The sequence below is a fragment of the Chlamydotis macqueenii genome, chromosome 3 (assembly GCF_036417535.1).
Source record: "Chlamydotis macqueenii isolate bChlMac1 chromosome 3, bChlMac1.mat, whole genome shotgun sequence".
Lineage (NCBI taxonomy): Eukaryota > Metazoa > Chordata > Aves > Otidiformes > Otididae > Chlamydotis > Chlamydotis macqueenii.
The window spans coordinates 59,730,262-59,754,068 of record NC_141558.1 but is presented as its reverse complement, the minus strand read 5'-3'; the positions used below and the strand labels follow the sequence as shown (position 1 = coordinate 59,754,068).

General features: G+C 40.5%; 1 protein-coding gene across 1 annotated transcript in view; it reads left to right on the top strand.

Moving 5' to 3' along the window:
- SAMD3 (sterile alpha motif domain containing 3) overlaps positions 1–23,807 on the top strand; it is an 83,200-nt gene that overhangs the window by 48,203 nt on the left and 11,190 nt on the right. The window contains exons 5-7 of the mRNA XM_086744597.1: positions 5,640–5,825; positions 6,097–6,181; positions 19,033–19,197. Coding sequence (XP_086600723.1) covers positions 5,640–5,825; positions 6,097–6,181; positions 19,033–19,197 — 436 coding nt within the window. The remainder of the gene's footprint in view (positions 1–5,639; positions 5,826–6,096; positions 6,182–19,032; positions 19,198–23,807) is intronic.

Here is a 23,807-nt window from a genome sequence, read left to right as displayed (position 1 = left end):
ACCAGTCAGTAGTAGAAGAACAGAAGTACTGTCTGTCTGTTTTGTTCAGAAGTACAGACACTTAATGCTTCCTTTGATTATACCTTTACAACAACTAATGTTTAGAGATTCTAAAACAACAAATTGCATCTAGCCCATTATTTTTAACAGTGATTGATTGAATCTATCTTCTGTGAAGTTGTCTCAGTGCTTCTGAAGGTATTTATTGTTTCAGTAGTAGATTCCTCTGTTGACTGATGTATCATAATAGAAAAATTCTTATTTTTTATTTTTATGACTCCTTATAATTTAACTTCAGTTGTTACTCCATGTTCATAAAACCTGTTACATCTGTGGGACTTGGTTTGTGTAGGGTTTGGGGGAGATAATTTAAATTAAGGTTTTCAATTTATGTGGTTGCAAGAATTTCTACCACTTTTTTTTTAAGTCAGCATTTCATATCTCTGTTATTGCAGCAGGAACCTTAAGAATACTAACTTAAATTAAACTAGAAGGCTCACAGTAATATCTTTTCTGTGCTTGTTGCACCAATATTTTGGAAGTCAAGGCAACTGGACTGTGGTTTTGGAGTGTTTGAGGTCAGCAGGGGTGAATTTGCTGACATGATGCAGTGAGTCTTCCACAAAAGTTTGCAAGAAAAAAAAAAAAGTTAAATCTTCTTTCTTCCACACCAGAAATAAGCAAAGTCTTAAAAGTGACTTGCAGGAGCCTGCCTGCATTGCCTTCTTAAGCTCTAGCAAAACAGTAACAAAAAAAAAAACCCAAATACATAAAATTGTTTGGATACAGTATACCACATACTACATGGGTGAAAGCAAATGAACTCTGTTTCTTTAAAGTGGCCTGATTTAGCTGGCGGTTCTGTCAGGCAGATTCCCCAAGGAGCACTTTCTCTCCCCTCCTGTAACCTAGAGCTGCTGCCCTCACATGAGATGGGAGAGCAGAGCCTTCACTTGTGTGATGCAGCTCCTCGGAATGGCAACTGTCAAAAAATCTTGACCCCTTCTAGAAGAAGGTAGTGTATCACTTGTTTTGCCCAAGTTGAGTCTGTTTTGCCCGTAACAGTAACATTAAGGATTTTCTCCCTGTCCTTATCTCAAACCTCGAGCCGTTTTTTCTTATATTATCTCTCCCTATTCTCTCAGAGGGTGGGGGGAGTGAGAGAGAGACTGCGTAGTCTGGTCCCGATCAGGGCTGAACTACAACATGCTGGAAAGCAGGAAACGGCAGTGAAGCACATGAAGAGAAAGGCATGTGAATCTTTCAGGCACAGATCTCAGAACTGCAAATAGGAAAGAGAGCCCTATTTTATCCTACTATTGAGAGGGGAAAGAGTTTCTTTTGATATTTGGTCATCTGTCATAATTTTTTCCTTTTGATGGAAACAACCTTTACAACATTAAATATTGTCATACAGTTGAAAGCATGTTATATGTGCATTAGGGAAAAGGAACATTTTGTACAGCTGCAGGCTTTTCCTTCCTTCACATCTGCAAGTTCCAGGTTTTCTTTTCTCTTCTGTTTCTTCCTTGGCTTTGTAGATGTGGAGTTTTTTCCAGCCCACAGCTCTTCAGACAGGAGTCTCTTGCTGATGGTTGGTGTAGACACATTAAAGGCTAGACCTTCACCTGTGAAAAATGGGAATCTTCTGAAGGCTCTGTCCATGTGCTGAGTTCTGTCTGGATGTGCTGAACATGGAAACCCATTGGTGTCAGCAAGGTTCTGCTCAGCTGTGATGTCCTCTGAGTTACTGGGGCCTGAGATGGTACAAGATGTAGCAATGGGTACCATAAGCTCAGGGACTTTAGCAAAGCAGAGGATAAGAAAAGCATGTGGCACACAGCCTGTTTATGCATGTGCTCAGTTGGCCTTTTAGTCACTTTTTTCCTACATGAACTAAATAGATGCAGGAAACTGATCCTTCATACCAGTATGCTCAGAAGCTTAAAAATGACAGAATTGTATGATCTAGTGTTTGAACCTGTTCCTAGGTATCTACTACACTTTGCACAGCTATCTTGATGGAGCTGTCTTGCAGTGATGACAAGTTTATTTTTACTGACTTTTTAGAGCTAATTCAGTCAGCTCTGTCTCTCTGCATGAGGCTGCACAGGACAGTGAGCTTGGAATTCTTCAGTGCAGTCTCAAACCTTCAACGGATGATCTGGGTGATGCTGCAAGTGTGTAAAATATTTGCCTTTTTGGCAGTAAAACAAGATATTCCCTGGGATTAGGGATCCCAGGGGTTATATAATTCAAATAGATGGGGTTTGGGGGAGCTGCATTTTTTGTTTTGTTTTAGGGGATTTTTTTGTTGTTGTTGTTTTTGCCAGCTGAGGGAGACAAATGGCTCCTCCCAAAATGATGTTATAATAACAGTAAACATGCTGTACATGAGTGGTATAAAGCTCTAGTGGAGCCAAAGAAAGAAATAGCTGTGTGAAAGAGCACTGTGACTTGGTACAGTAAGTAAAGCGGTCATCTACAAAGGCTGAGTGGTGACAAGCTCTGTGAGGATTTGTGTCCTTGCTGAGGATATGCTTCTGAGGATGTAGTTCCGTATTTCAGCTAAACTTAAAGAGACCGGCTTGCTTCGTCTGCACTGGTAATGGTTTTACCTCGTGGGGAGCCATTTTGGGGACCTGAACAGTGAGAAAACTAAACCAAGAAGAAAAATGAAGAATTCCATCACTGTAATTTCATCTTTAACAGTAATGCTTTTCTCCACAATCAAGGAAGGGCTTGGCTATGTGCGTGAATCCCAGTGCATGTACAGTTTAACTGAACTGTTCCTTTAGTTAAACAAGCTTGCATCTGAGCCTTTCTGGGGATGACGTTTACTGTGGAGTTGTATTTCTTTTCAAACAAATCTGTATTTCATTATAAGATACTACTGCACATATTTAACATGACTGCCTAACAGCGATGATTTCAGCAAAAGCTAGTAAAATATTTAATCTGCTGTACTGTGGAGACTAAAGGAATTTTTGAATCATTTGGACAGCAAGGAAGTTTTTTCTGTGTTGGGTAAGGCTGAAGAGAAATGGAATTTGGAGTATCTTTGTTGTATTGGCAGATGTGAAGGGACTGGTGAAGGAGAGAGTTACCCTGCTTCCACGACTATTAGCCATCCCAACTCCAATAAAATTTTGTTTTCTTCAAGGAAGTGAGTACAGTTCAGTTTTTCCTGAACTGAACCTGCTAAGCCATTCCACTTTTCGAAATGGCAATTCAGCGTCACTGGTATTAGCAACAACAAGAATATCAGTGCTGCTAAGCTACAAATTGCTGTATGTTTTAAACTTCTGTACATTTTTGAGCTAGTTTAAATTATAACATGTTGAAAATGATATGTAGTAACTTGCAGCCTGTCTGCTACATCACATCCTGAAAGTACAGGATTCAAACTTACAGGCACCTCGTTGATGCTACATTGAACATCTGCACTTTATTTGCATAGGAGATTTCCAAGTAGTTTCAGAACCTGGGTTGGGATTTGTTTTCCCATTTGTGTATTAATTTATCACCAAAAAAAGGACATGAATGTGTCTGTGTGGATATGTTTGTTGCTTCTCACACAGCTTTTCCTTCTTTTGAGACTACAAAGTACTAATAGAAGTTCACTGCAGTTTGCATCTCCTGTTAACCATCTGTGTCCTGTAAAATTTGGTGAGCTTGGAGAGACAGCAGCCCTGGCTGTTTTGTACCTCTTTTGCATGGGGAAACAGTAGTGCTGTGAGTATTGCTACTACTGTTCGTATATCTATGAGGATCAGATGACAGTACCCAAATTTCTTTCTTAAGCACTGCATCACAATTTGCAGTAGTACTGGGTTTGGTAAAGTTATATCGTGGTTGTAGAGCTTTTACTAGCCTGCAAGCTACCAATCTAAATTAAAAGAGGCCAAGATGGCATGGCAGCATAACCGGGTCAACAGGGTTATGAGAGTTATAAGTTAAAACACTGAAGAAGTCATTGAGGCTATAACTAATGCTATAGGGGCCCAAAATAATCTGCCTCCCAGATATATAGTAATCTTTCAGAATGGTGTAAACTAAGGTACCGCAAATGCTCACCCACTGGTATTGAAGTTAATTTTGCAAGCCTAAAGATACTGGTTACCATGGGTTTTGTGTTTTTGTTTTTTTTTTGTTGTTGTTGTCGTTTGTTTTTGTTTGTTTGTTTGTTTGTTTTTTTTTAACATCCTTATCTGAAAGAGACTGGGCAGCAAAACCTTGCTAAAACTCTTCACAACTTTTCTTATTTATATACCTAGTTCTTATTTATAGGCTACCATAGAGACCTTTAGGAGTGAAAACTTGTGTATGTTGACTGGACTGAAGTCTAGCCATATTTCCCTCCATAACTTTCGTAGACTCAAAAGCTAGTGCAGCTCAGAAGGGACGCCGGAACGTGCCTAGCCCAGACACGTGTCTGTGTAGGAGCTTTTATCTATCAAGTTGGGGTTCCTAACTTGAGACATATATGGTATAGATTTCAACAGCTGTGGTAACTATCTTAATTTCCTTCGTAATTAGTGGAGAGAAATAGATGAGAGAGAACATCTGGTCTGATGTAGATGTCTTCTGGTTGTTCTGTCATCCTTCAGTGGTGCTTATGTCTCCTCAGTGAGTATAAAGGGAGTGCAGGTAATTAATTCAGATGTGGATATCTGTATCTTTATACCATGTAAGCATCTACATTTGTCATATATAATGCTAGCATTTTATTTTAAAAAATCTTTTTAAAGTCAGGTAGTTGTTTCCAAATTGCAGAGAGCTATTTAAATTAAAGCAAACTTAAATTGCAGTGATACCACATACGTAACAGGACTCTCTAGATGTCTTTGACATCTGTCATTCAAAATTTATTTATTGAGTCTGAACTACTGTGATTAGGAAGCTGTCTAGGACTGCCAGAACCACTCCACCTTTTTAGGGGGCTCTTAATTGACTTCCAGCTCAATTATCCCTACTTTTCCATATGTTCCTTCAGAATTAGATTTTGGCAGGCTCTCTGGAGGTGGGAAGCACTTGGGTAGCCAGTGGTGATACCCTCCCTGCCTCAGGCTCACTCCAGCTGGGATGCAACATCTGTAAATAGTGCTGATGGTCGTCTCAGGACAGGAGCTGTGGGTTCTTACGGGCTGTGTCTGCTTTGTTTCCAGCCCTTGTGCTGATGATAACTGCCTTCCTCCCTTCGCTGCTTTCCCCTTTGGGAGGACAGTCTTAGCTAATGTTGTGTGTAGTATTTTATTCAATTAAGCTGTTCAGCTTACTTTCACAAGTAAGTTAGCAGAACTGGTAGGAAACACATTATAAATTATGACAAATAAAGTTATTTTGCAACAATAGTGAGTCCCCTGTGACTTTCTCTGCTCTGCCTTCTGCTTTCAGTTAGTGACCACCTTCTAGTGTCCACTTATTAAAACATTTCACAATTAATATCTAGTTTTAACCCTGTATGTTGCAGGTTTTTTTGAGCTTTATGTAGAAACCAAGAAAGCAAGCCTCAAATTTCTATAGTTATACGTTTCCTTTGTGTTGAATTTTTGCGTGTATTTTTCTTTCCTTCTTGTTTGCATTCCCATAGAAGAGGGACGTGATCATGATGATATAATCTTTTTTTTTTTTTACAGAAAAAACCTGAAATCATTTTTTGCAAGATACAAGACGTTGCAATGGACAAATTCTTATGCTTTGCCAGACTTCCCTTACGATGTCAAGTGCATATTAGCAGAAAAAAAATGCCCTGATCACAGTATGAGAATAAGGATTATTGAATTTTTACAAGCAGACATGACAAAATACCTAGAAGGATCACTGTGAGTAAACATTAGATTTATTTGGGATCATTACCTTTGGCTGCAGAAGTAAATTTTCAAATGGATGTAAAGCCATCTTTTTAATATACTTGCTTCAATAGAGAAGGCTAAGGGCCTGAAACCTGTTGAAGCCAAAACCTTTGTTATTTGGAGAGGAATCGGTAGTCTGAGAAATAGTCAGTTTAATGTGTATCAGTATAGACTCCAGACAGTGTCTAATACTGTCTAGAATACTAACTATTCCTTTTACGTCTCCATCTCGTTTGCACAGGTATCCGAACAGTCAGCAATACAACATTGTTGTCAATGCTCTGCTGCAGGCATACCCCTTCCTTGATGAAGATGGGAGTGGCTTTGTAAGTATTGTAAAGAGTACTCTGTCCTGAAAAAAAACAGGCTTGGTGTTTTTTGGTTTTTTTTTTGTTGTTTTTTTTTTTTCCCCCACATCATCAATCACAAGAAAATAACCTACTTCAGAGGAAATCAGTATTGATTTCTTATATACAGGCTCTGTTCAGACCTGTAAGCTTCACTTTGACATGTTTGGCAAATCACATTCTTATTTCATTATATTAATTAAAGATTAATTCAGTTACAGCCATTCTTCAAAGCCACTGTAAGATCATGCAGACCTGTACATGAAGTCCCTGGTTGCTTGTTGGGTACAGTTTCTTTCTGGATGGATTTCTCCCAGAGGATAAATTTAAGTAAATGTGACTTGGTTTTATTTTTAATAACAAAGAAGCCAAGCCTATAGAAAATTGTCTGTGTGAGCACTAACATATGAGTGATGCTTTTGCAGTGCACTATGACTGCTTTTGTGTTAGATACCTAGCTACAGCACAGTAGCTGGTTTAAGTATGTCAGGAATCAAGGCCTAATTAAAAAAAAAAAAAAAACAAAAAAAACCACTGGTTAGGATCTCAATGGGAACATAACAGAAAGCAGTGGAAGGAGTTGACTTCAATTTGAACTCCATTTTTTCACTCTTGTGACCCAGAATACATATCTGTGGTCTCAGAGGACAGTGTTCACCTTTTGACTTCCCATCTTTGCTTTGCCATATGATACTTTTATAGCATCTTGTAAAATCTTGTGAGACTCAGTGGGAATTGTTAGATTTAAACATATAAATATATAGCTCGTGTGCAATTACTGCAGAAAGCAAAATAATTTTGAGAATAAAAAAAAAAGTGAGGATTAAGGGGTGGCTATTCTAATTCTCCCCTGAGCCTAGACACTGTAGGAGGGAAGGGACTAAAGAAAACAAACACATCTCAGAAAGGAGAGAGGGAGCAGAAGGATCAGAGAGTGATGGTCCACTCTTATTTTCCATCAGGATTCCGCTCTGAATATCCTAGTGGGGGTCCTCAGCCAGGGTCCTGGGTAATGCTACGCCTTCATCTGGCTCCCTTTGTGAAGGGGAGCTGGAATGACGTTCTGGGCGGGTCTGAAGACCTTTTTACAGCCTTGAACTTTTAAAAACTGTTTTTAAACAGAGATTCTTAAGCTAGTTTTTGAAAGGGCTTTCACTGCAACAGGATTGTAGACTGAGTGAAACAACTTGTAACACCTTTCTTTGGGAAATGGCTCATCGCTTCCCAGAGGGATCCCAGAATTGGTGCTGGCAGAAGTTACATGGTGGGGCAGAGATTTCAGAGTTGTTGTTCTTCATCTTTTAGTATTTCTCTCATGCTTACTAGAAAGCATATCTGGAAGAAACCATGATAAATAAGTGAGGAAACTGGAATTAGCTGTTTGCAATGTTTCTATGTGGCCTTCTATGACGGGGTGACAGCATCGGTGGACAAGGGACGAGCAATGGCTATCATCTACCTGGACTCGTGCAAAGCTTTTGACACTGTCCCGCGCGACATCCTTCTCTCGAAACTAGAGAGGCATGGGTTTGATGGACGGACCACTCGGTGGATAAGGAGTTGGCTGGATGGCCACACTCAGAGAGTGGTGGTCAATGGCTCAATGTCCAAGTGGAGACTGGTTACGAGTGGCGTCCCTCAGGGGTCAGTGTTGGGCCCAGCCCTGTTCAACATCTTTGTCGGTGACATGGACAGTGGGATAGAGTGCACCCTCAGCAAGTTCGCCGACGACACCAAGCTGTGTGGTGCCGTCGACACGCTAGAAGGGAGGGATGCCATCCAGAGGGACCTTGACAGGCTGGAGAGGTGGGCCTGTGACAACCTCATGAAGTTCAACCAGGCCAAGTGCAAGGTCCTGCACCTGGGTCATGGCAATGCCAGGCACAAATACAGGCTGGGCGGAGAATGGATTGAGAGCAGCCCTGAGGAGAAGGACTTGGGAGTGCTGGTGGACGAGAAGCTCAACATGAGCCGGTAATGTGCCCTTGCAGCCCAGAAGGCCAAGCGCATGCTGGGCTGCATCAAGGAGAGAGTGTCCAGCAGGTCAAGGGAGGTGATTCTCCCCCTCTACTCTGCCCTGGTGAGACCCCACCTGGAGTACTGTGTCCAGTTCTGGAGTCCCCAGCATAAGAAGGACATGGACCAGTTGGAGAAGGTCCAGGGGAGGGCCATGAAGATCATCAGAGGGCTGGAGCACCTCTCCTATGAGGACAGGCTGAGAGAGTTGGGGCTGTTCAGCCTGCAGAAGAGGAGGCTCTGGGGAGACCTGATAGGTCTTTCAGTACTTCAAGGGGGCCTACAGGAAAGATGGGAAGAGGCTCTTCAGTAGGGCCTGTTGCAATAGGACGAGGGGTAATGGTTTTAAAATAGAGGGAGGTAGATTTAGATTGGATATTAGGAAAAAAATTTTTACAATGAGGGTTGTAGAACACTGGACCAGGTTGCCCAGAGAGGTGGTGGAAGACCCATCCCTGGAAACATTCAAGGCCAGGCTGGATGAGGCTCTGAGCAACCTGATCTAGTTGGAGAGATGTTCCTGTTCCTTGCAGGAGGGTTGGACTAGATGACCTTTGAAGGTCCCTTCCAACTCTAACCATTCTATGATTCTATGATTCTAGTCTAACGCTTCTGAGCCAGCCCCTCTCTATTGCCCGAGTTGAAAAAAAAATAAAATTGGAAAGGGGAAAGATCTGCTGGAAAACATAAAGGAACAACAACAAAGAAAACAAACCTAAGAGTGCCTAAATTGACACGAGTATTTTCATGACAGGAAAAAATATACTTGCAAAACTTTGAACATTCAATTTGTTTATTTTTTAATACTGGACACTTTTTATTTACAACTCCAAACTATTTTAAACAAGTAATTTAAACCATGTATGATTTATGTAGAAATGTAGTCTAATATTTTCAATATCATACTGTTGCAATGAGAGGTCATTAAAGCTTTAATATTTCAAGATTTATTAGTAGATTATCCATAATTCTATTATTTTTGGTTTAAAAGTTTCCTATTTAGTTTTGCAGTAGAGAAAAATATGCTTCTATGCCATCAGTCCTTGAAAAGGATATCTAAAGGAATATAATCTGAATTATGATAATGATCCTAAATGAATAAGTTTAAAAATAAGGTTACGATTAAGTTATGTATATACTATGAATTTAAAAATAAGGTTATTTACTAGGTCACTGTAGAAGCAAGAATTAAGAAATAATTATCTGAAATCCTAAATAATAATTTAAAAAGTGAAATAGTTTTATACTAAAAACAAAACTCATTTAAGAGGTTTGTGGAGCACTTGGAATGAAATTAATTTCCCCACTCTGTTGCAAGTTTAGCTTTTGAAAAGAAGTGCTTTAAGGTGTTTACCTCAGGAATTTTTCCCGTGATGTTTTCTTCTACTTGAAGAACAACATTATCCTGAAGTAATGCATACAAGACTTTAGAAAACTAATCTTCATTTAATCATTAAATAGATTGTTAGATTTCTGATCTGTAATGTAACCAATGCAATATTTATAAGTAGTTACAGACAAATAGGTTATATAGGAAAAGCCAAGGTCCTAGTTGCAGCAGTCAAAAGAAAATTGACATGATGCTGTTTCTTGACCACTCACAAGATCCCATTCTATTTTTGTTTGTTCCTTTTACAAGGGTTACAGCCAGCCACCTGGAAAGAGTCACTACCCTTATTTCCTTTCATTTCAGCCAGCAATTGAAAATTGTATGGTTTCAGGACAACCATGCATGAGGAAGGAAAAGAGAGGGCTTTCTCATCCGCACCGCTTTCCAGCGGGCTTTGCGTAAGCAGCTCCCCGAGCACGGGGCTGCCGAGCAGTGCCGTGATGCTGGTGAAACCCGAGATCCCAGTGCTAACATGCCTGATTTATGTAACCACTGCGCACAAAATGATTATTTGCTAGTAAATTACTGCTTTTAATCTACGTGTAATCCTTTCCCTCCTATGTCAGATAGACACAGACTAATCCTTCTGCTCCTTTACGAGCACAGTAAACCGTCCTGGAGTGGTTTGGGCTTTTCTGGGGGGGGTGGAAATTAGTAGAAAATAAAGTTATCAGCTCAAAAATGGTAATGAAAGCATCCTTTTTAGAAGATGCATTACCTGCTAGGGAAACCACATAAATGTGGTCTCATTCCTGAAATAGATATGTGAGAAGGGACTTGGATAAGCTTATGAGAATCCTATTATGGAAATAGATTTAGTTAAAAATCTTAATTTATCTGAGGACAGGAGGATGAAACAGGTGAATGTTTTGAACTTTGAGGGATATTTAAAGCTCTGTATAGGTGTCAGCATATTCTTTCATGTGGAAGAATAAGTGAAAATGTCTCCTAGACAAACAGAAGTTTTCAAAAGAAAGAAACTGCACAAAATTCAACTAAGGGGATATTTAAGTTGTCATCTGGTAATGTATTCTGGAATCATCATGTTTTAAAATATTTTTAACATCTGTTGAACACTTCAGAGAAGCATTAAACTGAGGCTTTTTGTTTGCTTGTTTCTTAACAGCCTTAAAATAACGATGTTCCAAATAAATTTTACTAAACAGATAATGCTGAGGTATTTGCATCAAAATGTAAATGCACAGGGCCAGAATTGTAAATGTGTTTAGGAGTCTTAACGGTTCAGGTGGATAACAAGAGCGATTTTTAAGGTATGAAGTCACCTTACTGCTTTCGAAAACAGCGCTGAGGTGTAATACTGAATTTGAGGCCGTAAATAGGCCTTGCCAGAAGACTAGGTGAGCAGTTGCACTCTGTTTCTAATCTCTGAGTTTAAGTTGGTGGTGACATGACTCCTGTTCTGGCAGAATCTTAACTCTGATGTTTACGTACTCGAAATGCAGATGGGTTTGTTTCCTTTCCAGTTGGGTTTGTTTCCTTTCCAGTTCTCAGATGTCCACATGTGACTGGCAGTGAGAGGATGCTTCTGTAAAAGCCCGTAGGTAGGTGGCAGAAAGCATCCTCCCAGGAAGGGTATGGCTGCCCTGGCTGGCTGGGCCTGCCCAAGAAAAGCTGAGGTAGATGCCACTGGGGCTGTGTTCTCACAGCACTTCTGCTCCCGTTTTTCACTGTTAATAGAGATCTTGCTTTCAGGATTGAGGACCTGTAAGTCAGCTAGGGAGGTGGGAGAGTATTTTCAGCCGGAGAAAGGCAAGGTCACGCTGCCTTCACCACCATCTTTTAAGAGACCCTCCTGTCTGTATCCCCATTGGTGAGAAAGGCAGGCGTGTCAGACTCGCTACAAAGAAGGACACTGTACTACTTAGTCGGTTTTTACTGAATTCTGGTTTACATGAAAGTTAACCCTTAAAGTCATATGACCTTAACTAATAAAGGACATAATTCTGGTAAGAAATTTGGGGTAATCATTCTTCTGTTTATATTGTGGTTTAGTATGTCAGGGAGTACAGGCTTGAGTATAGTATTGAGTATAGAATTTGAGTCAATTTTATAAAATGAGGTAACAGATACTTGAATCTCTTTGCCATGTTCAGTCATTTACAGTCACTTTTCTGACTAATTTTTGTTCCCTCTGACCGTTGAAAAGCCCTCAATAACCGAAATAAGCAGTTGCTTTTGGGGATCTGACAAAACATTTTCAATATTTGCAATTACAGACATGTTTAGCAGCCTTGGCTTAGTAATTGCTTCCCTTTGTGTCAGTAGTTAGCACGGCTAAGTCTCACCACGGGCTGCCCAGCCAGGGACTGCAGGTGACCAGCTGTCTGCCCATAAGGATGCACAAAGAAGTTTGGCTCCCAAGGAGTGACAAATGTCTCTGTTAAACAGGGACTGCATCCACTTGTGGTGCAGAACTGCCTTTAAGTTGCAATTTACGTGCCTTGAGGAGTCTCACAAATGCTAGGCCCTACTAAAATGATCCTCTTAATTCAGTAGTTTTGAGTTCAGTTTAACAATACACTTGATCCAGTGTAACTGCAGGCTCCCTGCATAACCAGTCAGATGCTATTAGAGGCAGGGGAAAAATAATCCACTCAAAAAAAAAAAAAAAAAAAAAGAAAAACCAACCCATTAGTTTTCTGTGGCATGAGTGAGCTGATCTGATTGATCACGTAGTTTCATGACCTGATGTCGTGAATGAAGTTGTTACCGAAATCCGGAATAAAACTCCTTAACAGCAATGAGAAGTTAAGAAGCAGGCACTTCTTTACTGCAGCGCTGGGCACACGGGGGATCGCTCCACCTAGCGTGCGCACCCATTTGATCAACAGCACGGGTTAAATACACATTAATTATACATATTCATTAAATTCCAAGAAATAATATGCATAAACATAAATTTTCTGAGAAACCATTACATCATTTCCCCACCCACTCGCGCATGCCCAGTCTTTTGAGTCGAGGGTCTTTTGGTGGTCTTGGTGGTCGTCAAAACGCCCCCTCCTCGAATTTGCTGGTCAAACTCCTCCTTGAAATCTCCATATATGGTCTTGAGAACAGGTCGCGATGCTCCTTGATTTTCCTGGCTCCAAAGTGATGGCTCAGGGCCTATTTCTGCAGGTGGTGTTTGGGGGTGTTTGGGACTTACCATTGTATTAAAGATATGCTAGGCTAGCTTCTAACAAATGCGTATTATAATATCTCTAGGGTCCCACTCCCTCTAAGGACAAATAGATTTCGTATAAAATTTAACCTATGTGACTACAGTTCTACAGTTAGCAAGAATCACCTCATACTGATATTTAATTTTCAACATTTATGTCATGTAACATTTCCCCCCTTTGAGACTTATTTAATTTTTTTTCAATAAGTCTCATTTACTTATAACTAATCTCCATAATCAGTAAAACAAAAAGTATTATTAGCATTACTACTAAAATTCCTTTGATAGATTTCATTATTTTGATATGATTTTGTCTAATTCATTAAAAATGAGAGACTGTTAACTTTAAATGACATATTTCTTTAGAAATCCATTGTTTCTGTTTTGGAGGCTGTGCTTCTTGACTCTCAAATAATGAATCCAAGAATCAATATCTTCAAATTTAGGGGCTGTATATATTGCTAGAAGCACCTGATATGGTTCTTTCAATTTTTATTGAAGAGTTTCTGATTCCCAAATTTTCAGGTACACATAATCTCCTGGTTAAAATGATGAACTGGGGAATCTAAAGAAAGAGGCTCTGTGGCAGTTCCATATCCATATCAGAGTTCTTCCAAGGGATATCAAATACAATTCCATTTCATTATCCCCAGTAGCAGTCACATTTTGAACAAGCGTTAGAGTCTGATAAGATTTTCCATACATTAACATATGGACTAATTTTAGTCCTAGATCTGGATTGAATCTTGATTCTCGGAAGTGCTTAAGGAAGAGCATGAGGCCATTTTAAAGATATTTTCTGACAAATTTTACTTGTCTATTAGATTGTGGCCTTCAAGGAGTGTGTAAATTCAATTTGATTCCCAGAATTTTCCTCAATATTTGAATAATTTCAGACACAAAATGAGGACCTCTATTTGATTATATTCTTTTGGGGATTCCAAACCATGATATTATTTCTTTTAACATATTTTTAGCCACTTCTCTTGCCTATTGGTGCGACAGGAAAAAAATCTTTTGGCCATATTTACTAATACCAATAGATATCTATATCCATTTTGTTGTGGCAATTCTGAAAAATCAATCTGCCAATAATTTTCAGGCAAGTTTCCCATATATATGGTTCCTGGGGGTGGTTATTTAATATTTCTCGGGTTATTCTTTAAACAAGTTTCACACTTTTTGTTACTGATTTTATTAGCTTTATCATCCTAACACTAATCACCTGTCTTCTTAAATCACTGATCATTGCCTCTGTTTCCCAATGAATTTTTCTATGCTTTTAGCTTTGATTGTGGTGAGACCACAACTTGATTTTTAGGACTAATGATCATTTTTCATATTTATTTGAATTGATTTAGCTAATTCCAAATCAACCTTACTGTAATTTGGGGTTTGTTGCTCAAATTTCACTTCTTTAACTAGTATTATTGTCATGATGCCTTTTTCTGCTCTCTTCTTTGCCTTTTTATTGACTAATTTATTTCCAATATTCACTGGGAAATTCCCAAATTGGTGGGCTTTGCAGTGCATTATTGCAACTTCTTTGTGTTTCTGCACCACTTGGAGCAATTGCAGAATTTCTTCTTGGTGTTTAATGGATGTTCCTTGTGCTGTCAGCATTCCTCTTTCTTTCCATGTGGCTCCATGGGCATGTACTACTCCAAAAGCATACTTTAAATCAGTCCATATATTCACTTTTTATGTTCTGTCCATTTTAGGGCTTTTATGAGGGCTAGTTATCAATTCCGCCTTTTGTGCTGAGGTGTTCACTGAGAGCGGCTTTGCATCAATAACAGAGTTTGTTATTGTTATTGCATATCCAGCCAATCTTCTTCCATTTCTCATGAGGCTGCTTCCATCAGTACATATCTCGAATTCTGGGTCAGGTATGTTCACTCTTCTGTTACTTCTGCTGGAATAAACTTGTTTGATGGTCTGTAGACAGTCATAACTTAGAACTTCTTCTTCTATTGAACTTAAAAAGATGGCAGGATTTATTGTTGTAGTTGTTTTCGATTTGACATCATCTTGTTCCAGCAGGACAATTTGATGTTTGAGCATCCTGCTTGGGGATAACCAGTGTCCTCCTTTCTGTTCCAGAACAGAAAGTACCATATGCGGTACATAAGCTGTTCTTGGGTGTCCCGTTGTCAGCTTACAAGCTTCTTAAGTCAGGAGGACAGTTGCTGCTACAGCCCATAGACAACCTGGTCATCCTTAGCTAACATTGTCCAATTGTTTGGAGAAATAACCAACCGGTCTTCTTCATTCTCCATTTTTCTGAGAAAGGATTCTTCTGAGAGCTGAGTGCTGTCTTTCATGAACAAACAGTTCAAAGGGTTTGGTTAAATTGGGCAACCCTAGAGCAGGAGTGAACATCAGAGCTACCTTTACATTCTGGAATGCCTTTCGAGCTTCAGGTTCTCACACAAGGGGTCCCTCCTTCAATTCCTTTAATCCACAGGTGACACCAGCCAGCCATTCCCAGAAATGTTTGCAGCTCCTTAGCTCCTGCATTTGGCAAATTGCCTCTTTTCTCTCATTTCCAAGTTGTCTTTGTCCCTGTGTGATTTCAAATCCCAAATACATGACAGTCTCTTTTCCAATCTGTGCTTTCTTCTTGGAAAATCTGTTATCACTTTGGCCCAAGAAATTTAGCAGGTTAGTAGTCAAGTTGAAATATTCTTCTCTGGTTTCTGTGGCTATTAAAATATCATCTACATATTGCAACACCAGTCTTTCAGGATAAATTATTTTGCATGTTTCTAATTCCTTAGCCAATTGATTTCCAAAGATCATTGGGCTATTTTTAAATCCTTGAGGTAGCACTGCCCAGGTGAGCTGAGTCTTCTGCCCAGTTGTGGGATTTTGCAGTTCAAAGGCAAAATATGCCTGACTATTTTTGTCAAGAAGAATACAGAAAAGGCATCCTATAAGTTCAATACAGTGAACCACTTGTGATTTTCTTTTAAAGCTGTCAAAAAGGATACAGGTTTGCCACTAAGGGGTGAATATCTTGAACTATTAAATTTATTGCTATTAAAATCTTGTACTAACCTATATTCCTCACTTTCTGGCTTTTTCACAGGTAAAATGGGAGTATTGAATTCTGATTCACATTCGACTAATAGTCGATATTTTTTTAAAAAAATTTTCAATCATTTTCTCAAGGCCTCTTCTAGCTTCTAATTTTAAAGGGTACTGTTTTTGTCTTACCGGTTTGGTGCTCTCCTTTAGAAAAATCTTTACCGGTTCTGCTGCTTTTGAATGTCCGGGAACTTCGCCAGCCCACACCAAAGGGTTACTGCATTGTCCACTTCTTGAGGGATTTCATATGGCTCTGAAGTTGTCTGCAACATAAAAATTCTTGCCTCTCTGGCTTTTGATTAGGGTATATTTAATTGAATGTCACAGTTTTAAAAATTAATTTGTGCTTTCAATTTGCTCAATAAATCTCTCCCCAATAAGGCAACAGGACACTCTGGTATATATAAAAATTGGCCAGTTCCCCATTTTTACCCACCTTAAAGTTAAGGATTGAATGAAAAATTTATTTTCAGCTTTCCCTGTGGCACCAATTTTGTCTACATGCTTTTTACTCAATTTTCTTCTACCAGTACTTAAAATGAATAGCTCCAGTATCAAAATAGAAAATCCATGGTTTGGGTCCCCAGCTGGATTGTAACCAGGGGTTCTGCTGCGGAATTCTCCCCCAGTCCTCTTTGCACCTCTGACACAGGCATCTGCTGTGCTGCCAGTTTTTTTTTTTTTTTTTTTTTCTTTTTCAGAATAAGGACATTCATTTTTCCAGTGCCACCATGCTTCACACTTTGCACACTGATATTCCCAATCTCTCTCCTACTGCAGTTATTTTATCCATTCCTCTACCACACCCCGATCTCATCCCCGGTTTGTTCCCCTACTGCTTGTCAAAGTGGTAGGGGGGCAAGGCTTGAGCCGCTCCTTGTTCTATCTGGTCTTGTCGGCTTCCAGTTCTCCCTGCAATAGGAGTGAAACCCTCATAATTCAACTGTCCCACTCTACAGCTCCCACCAGGGGTTCGGTGTTCTGGCCCCTTTTTCTACTGTTTCATTTGTTAAACCTGCATCAACACTTCCAGACAACACATAAAGATAATACAGAAATTTAACACAGAAATTTAACACATGAATTCTATGTTTTCCTCTTCAGTTCCACATTTTAAACATCACTTTCTATACTACAAGCCAGGATCTTTTCAACCTTTTTCCTTTTTTTTTTTTTTTTTTTTTTTTTTTTTTTAATGCCAAAACCATCGGATCCTTGGGGACGTATCTGCAATCTTTCTGCCACTTGGGATGATTTCCCAAAGTAAAGAACAAATCAACATCGGGGACCACATCTCACTTTCCTTCCCTTCTACAAGATAACATCAACTGTAAAATATTGTATCAATTTTTTTTTTTTTCTAGTTACTGGGTCTCCCCTTATATCCTCCCAATGTTTAAGAACACATCCCAGTGGAGACTTCATTAATATTTCCCCTACCATTGAGGTAGACATAGAAGATATGTGTTTTCCCATATTTTACAAAGGAGTTTTTGGTACCAAAAAGACAGTAACACTGTTCTACAAACAAAGTCAATCCCGTCACCAAGAAAAGTTTAAAACCCCAAATGCAATACTGTATATCATTCAAGTCCCGTACACTGCAACACATGCATACAGACTTAAAAAAAAAACCAAAACAAAACAAAACAAAAACGCACTGAAGCAACAATTACCAGCTTGTAAATCACTTCTAAAACACCCTGGGGCCCCTTTCCAAGCTATGTACAAATCTTACCAATACTCCCCATACTCTCACTCTTAAACAATTTAGACTAAATGCCAAATACCAGATAAATGCAAATGACAATTGTCCCAAATACAAAAACCAAACAAATGCAAATGACAATTGTCCCAAATACACAAATGTCCAACCCAGCAATAGCTTTCGCTTATGACTTACGGGCAGACGCCTAGGCTTCCAAACCAAACGGGTACCCTCTGAGCCCCAACCCTGCGAAGCTTTCGCCGCGCCTTACGGGCAGGCTATCCAAACCAGACAGATTTCAAAGAAGAAGTGCCTTACCCTTTTCTCCAGGGAACGTTGCGAGGAGCTTTGTGAGTCGAGAGCGATGGGTCTCCCCGAGAATACCTCGGTGCCGGCTGGAGTTCGATCAACACTCGATCTCGTTCAGTCTCACTCGCAAGGTCCCATCTGGGTCGCCAAAACTGTTACCGAAATCCGGAATAAAACTCCTTAACAGCAATGAGAAGTTAAGAAGCAGGCACTTCTTTACTGCAGCGCTGGGCACACGGGGGATCGCTCCACCTAGCGTGCGCACCCATTTGATCAACAGCACGGGTTAAATACACATTAATTATACATATTCATTAAATTCCAAGAAATAATATGCATAAACATAAATTTTCTGAGAAACCATTACATCATTTCCCCACCCACTCGCGCATGCCCAGTCTTTTGAGTCGAGGGTCTTTTGGTGGTCTTGGTGGTCGTCAAAACGCCCCCTCCTCGAATTTGCTGGTCAAACTCCTCCTTGAAATCTCCATATATGGTCTTGAGAACAGGTCGCGATGCTCCTTGATTTTCCTGGCTCCAAAGTGATGGCTCAGGGCCTATTTCTGCAGGTGGTGTTTGGGGGTGTTTGGGACTTACCATTGTATTAAAGATATGCTAGGCTAGCTTCTAACAAATGCGTATTATAATATCTCTAGGGTCCCACTCCCTCTAAGGACAAATAGATTTCGTATAAAATTTAACCTATGTGACTACAGTTCTACAGTTAGCAAGAATCACCTCATACTGATATTTAATTTTCAACATTTATGTCATGTAACAAAGTATCCAAAAGTAAGAGCTGAGAAAAGGAAAGCAAACTGCAGTTTCACTGACAGCCCTAGTTATATTGGAAAAATCTAACCCTTAGGTTCAATTACTGTCATCCTTAACGAACCACACCAGTGCCAGTAGCCCTGCAGTTTTGTTGCTGTAGAGTCCTATAACACAGGTGCTTGTGTTTCCTTCAGTCCTGAAGCTACCAGTAAGCTGATGCCATGCTACGAGTTGTCTTCTGCTTAGTGGCAAACACTTTTTTATAGAGCTAGAGAAAACAAAGTGACCTGCTTTAGGAATGGGGCAAATTCTTGAAAGATACTGGTACTGACTGATTTTTTTTTTTTCCTGCCGTGCAGTTGCTGTGGAAACGGGCCCTTAAAGATCGTTTCAAATATGTGCGGAGACCCATTGAAGATGATGAGCAAGTCCTGAGGAACAAATGCAAGTTTGGTCACAGGCGAGGACAGACCAGGAAATCTTTAGCTGAAAACAAACCTGATGAGGTCCAGGTGCAGGAGAAGGTAAGATTTTTTTGTGCTTAACTGAGTTTTATGTCTTTTAGCTCCTCTACTGATGGTAAAGCTGTCAGCCAGTAAAGGGGAGAACCAAGTGGTCTCATTTTATTTAAACTCATTTTGTATAGAGTTTGTCCTTTAGCTAGATCTTTGACTTTTTTTCCTTTCTGGAGATCTAAGTATCAACAGTGGCACTGAATCCTATACTAGATGCCTTGCACATTTGTTGTCATTTAAAGTTGTTGCCAATTGGACATAAAATTCTGCCTGTTTATTAAGTGCAATATTCCCCTTCTGCTTTAGGTTGTACACCTCCAGTTAAGAGTGAAAAACAATAGAGGCTTATGTCTAAGAGCTGAAACCTCTGTACAAATAAGAATGCAAAGTGGTACATTGACACTATGAGGGTGGTGAGGCACTAGAACAGGTTGCCCAGAGAAGCTGTGGATGCCACAACCCTGGAAGTGTTCAAGGTCAGGTTGCATGAGGCTTTGAGTGACCTGGAAGGTGTCCCTGCCCAGGGCAGAGGGGTTGGAGCTGGGTGGTCTTTAAGATCCCTTCCAACTCAAACCTGTCTATGATTCTATATTTGAGCCGTCAGCAAACAGCAATATCCTACTTTCACATTGCACTTTGTTACCTAAAGGCTGTTTGTGTTGGTGTGTGATATACATGGGGATGCTTGTGAATGCATGGATACAGTAGCTGTATTTCCTCTTAGTTAGAGAATTTAGAGAGCTATCAGTGTCCAGTAAGTGTTTGAAGCATACTAATTAATTTATACACTTTCATAAATACCTTGAAGTTGCAGTTATGTTTTGCCGATGCTCCTCACAGGATGATTCCTTCAGTCCTACAATTGCTTTTACCAAATGTGGTAAAATTTTAAAAAATGTAAGAATGTGATAAAGAAGATAGGTAAGCAGATATTTGACTTTAGTTTGCGCGTGTCCATCCTGCTGTTTACCAGACACATGTCTTTAGGGGAGCAAGAGTGGTTTACTGGATGCGTTTCTGCATACATCGCCCTTGTGTTTGAAGGTAGCTGTAGTTTTCTACCCAAAAAGCAGATACATGTTTTGGGCTTTGGTTTTGTTTTGTTTTTAGATGTTCAGTAATTTCTGTTTATTCCCTTTTGAATGTGTGCAGGAATAAACACTTTCCTCTTTTTGCCTGCTTTAGTTGAAAGGTTTGCAGAATGTGTGAAGTAAGAAACCTTTCATTTGGGTGAAAAACAATAAACAGTCTTGTATGCAGTAAAGGAGAAATGTCAGACTCCTGGTTTTGTGCATGCATTAAGATTTAGCCATCCTTTATCCACTAATGCTTGGAAAGGGCAAATGTGGGTCTTTTTTTTTTTTTTTTTTTTTTTTTTTTTTTTTTGTCACATCAGCTAGTTGCAGTGAGCTTTGCAACGATCCTGTGGGGACTGCATGCTCAACTTCCTTTTTCTATAGGGCAGGTGTAACTGCACTGTGCTGTGTATCTGTAAACTGGGAATCACCACTCTTTTTAACTGCATTGCCCAAGGCCATCACTGGTCATTCCTTGCTTGCTTCAGAAATTGAAGAAAAAAGAAGTATATTCTGTCTCTTCTAAAGTCCTAGGCATTTTCTCCTGGCCTTAATGTTGTAAGCAAATAAGAGTTAAAATGGACGGGGGTGAGAGGATGCTGAGTATCCCTGAGCAACTTTTCCTTTCTTTCTCTCATTTTTCCTGTATGCTGAACATATACATAGATAAAATATAAATATAAATCCAAGGATTAACACTTGAGGAGCCTATTAAGACTTAAGAATGAGTCTCACAAAATTGAGGGAATCATAACGTTTTTAGTTTTAAATGTGTTTCTACAATGAAGGCAGGTATGTCTGGCTCTAAGATCCTAAATTATGTCACTGCAAATGCGCAGAACTGAACAAGGTATTTGTTTAATATTCTTTTAAACAAATGCAGCATGGGAGCTTTTATTTTGTTTATTTAGAAACACACATAAAGGCTAATCCTTGGCACTAACTACTTTGTGATACATTTAAACTTCTAAACAAAGAGTCTTAGCTTCAAAGAATAAATATTTAGTCCAGAAGCCAAAACTACAGGCAAAACCAAATGATATTCAACTTATCATTAGCCAGATTCCCTTGCCTTCCATCCCTTTTCCAAGTCTGGAAGAACACATCAGCCTTGTGCAGACTAGAAGCCAACACATCACGATTATTTAAAGGATGGGAAAATTAATTCCAGGTTAAGGAGACCTTTGGAGAATAAACAGTGAAGGATTCCTAGCCCGTCTGTGTCTCCACACTCTGCATTAGATAAGCAGAGTAGGGCTTTTAGGACTTTTGTCATAGTTCAGCCCTGATCAGGACCAGACTACGCAGTCTCTCTCTCACTCCCCCCACCCTCCGAGAGAATAGGAGGAGATGATATAAGGAAAAATGGCTCAAGGTTTGAGATAAGGACAGGGAGAAATCCTTAATGTTACCGTTACGGGCAAAACAGACTCAACTTGGGGAAAACTACTCATTTATTTCTAAAACTAGCAGGAGAATGAGACAGGGAACAAGATAATCTCCCCCCCCACCCCTCCCTCTTCCCAAGCTTAACATTATCTTTACTACCTTCCACCCCCGAGTGGCACAGGGGGGAAGAGGGAATGGGGGTTGTGGTCAGTTCATCACGCGTTGTTTTACGCCACTACTTTGTCATCAGGGGAACAACTCCTTGCATTCCTCCTCTGCTCCATTGTGGGGTCCCACCCATATGCCACAGTCCTTCATGCAACTGCTCTGGCGTGGGTCATCTCTTCCACAGGGTGCAGTCCCTCTAGAACAGCTGTCCCAGCGGGCCCTCCACAGGCCACAGCCGCCTTCAGGCATCCACCTCCCCCGGTGTGGGGTCCTTCACGGGCTCCAAGTGGATCTCTGCTCCTCCGTGGACCTCCATGGGCTGCAGAGGGACAACCTGCTCCACCATGGTTGTCACCACAGGCTGCAGGGGAATCTTGGCCAGGAGCTGCATTACTCCTCCCCCTCCTTCTGAACTGACCTTGGCGTCTGCAGCCGTTCTTCACAACAGGCTGGCAGATGTCTCTCAGGATCTTTTTACATCTTATTCACTTCTCATCTCCTCTCCACTTCTTGCAGCCAGGCTGGGCCGAATTGGGCCCAGTTGGCTGCCCGGCGGGAGGCCAGAAGGTGAGGCCTGCAAGGCCCATGAGGCTCGCGCCTCCCCCTCTCTGCCCCCGCTCAGCTGCTTCACATCTTCTCTGGGTTTTTTTTTTTTTCTGTTTTCCCCTTCTTAAATACGTTATCGCAGAGGCGTTATCATGGAACATTCTGCTACCAATCGGCTCGGCCTTGGCCAGCAGTGGGTCTGCCCTAGGCCCAGCCGAGTCCACTGAACAAAGGGGAGCGACTTCTAGCAGCTTCCTACAGAAGCTACCACCTTAGGCCCCCCCTCACTAAACAAAAGCAGAACAGCGTTATAGGTCAAAGCCAACTGGCAAGCAGTGTGGATGAAGGAGCACATCTGTTCGCAACAGATGACCTACTTACCAGGCACACAGCTGACTCCTGTATGGAGCTTTAGTTTCTGAATAGTCGTAAGATGTAACTCTGTCAAATGTGTTTTGTGTCAGTATAGTCTTGGATAGTTAATGGTATAAAACTGATAAAAAGATCATTTACTAATAGGAGATGCTTCACTGGTATACTTGGCATTTGTTTATATATAAAAAGAGTAATAAAGCTAATAGTAGTAATAAAACCCTCTACCACTCTTTCTGTTGCTTGCCAGGACAAGCTTCCTGTTATGTTTTGGGATATGATCAGAGCCACAGATGATGTCTGCCCCCTGGTCTATCCAAGTTCCATTACCTGCCAGCAGGCACTCCTCCTCAAACACAGCCCGAGTGTTTCTTGGCCTCCCATGGAGAGCATTGCTTCCAGATGCAACATCTGGCTTTCTTCTCCAGTTTCTTTAAAACATCTGCTGATGTATTGCTCATTACAGAGCGTTACATTCAAGCAAGATTGAAAAGTATATTCATTTTAGAGTGGATAGCATCACAGGAAAGGTCTTGAGCAAGTGCAGTGCCCAGGGCTGTAAAATAATGTTAAGTAAGCACATAAACTCGTGCTGGAGGTGTCTGTCACTGAAGGACGTTTTGCTTAAAATGATGCTCCCTGCAAATATTAACCAGGTTGAGCCACCACTGGAAAAAAGCGTGGACTATGCCTGATATAGACATTAATATGAACCTCCATGTCTGATGAATATTCAGAACTTGATCAGGAAAGCCTGCTTAAATAACAAATTTCCTGGCTAAGGGGTGAGAACCCTCCTCAATCATTTTCCACAGTCAGGCAAATATCATGGAGCTGCGGTAGTCCAGGGGAGAGTGCTTTGTAATGGTAACGACCTTCATCTGTTGCAAATGGAAGGTACCTTCCATGAGAGGAGTGATCATGTCTTGAAAATAAATAAGAAAAGCGAGCCAGTCTCCCTTCTGCAGCCAGGACAGGATTGCTGCTAAGGCAGCCATCCAATGGCTTGTTCTCATTGATCTCTGTATTCTGTTTTTAGTATCAAAATGGCACCATAAAACCCTCCTC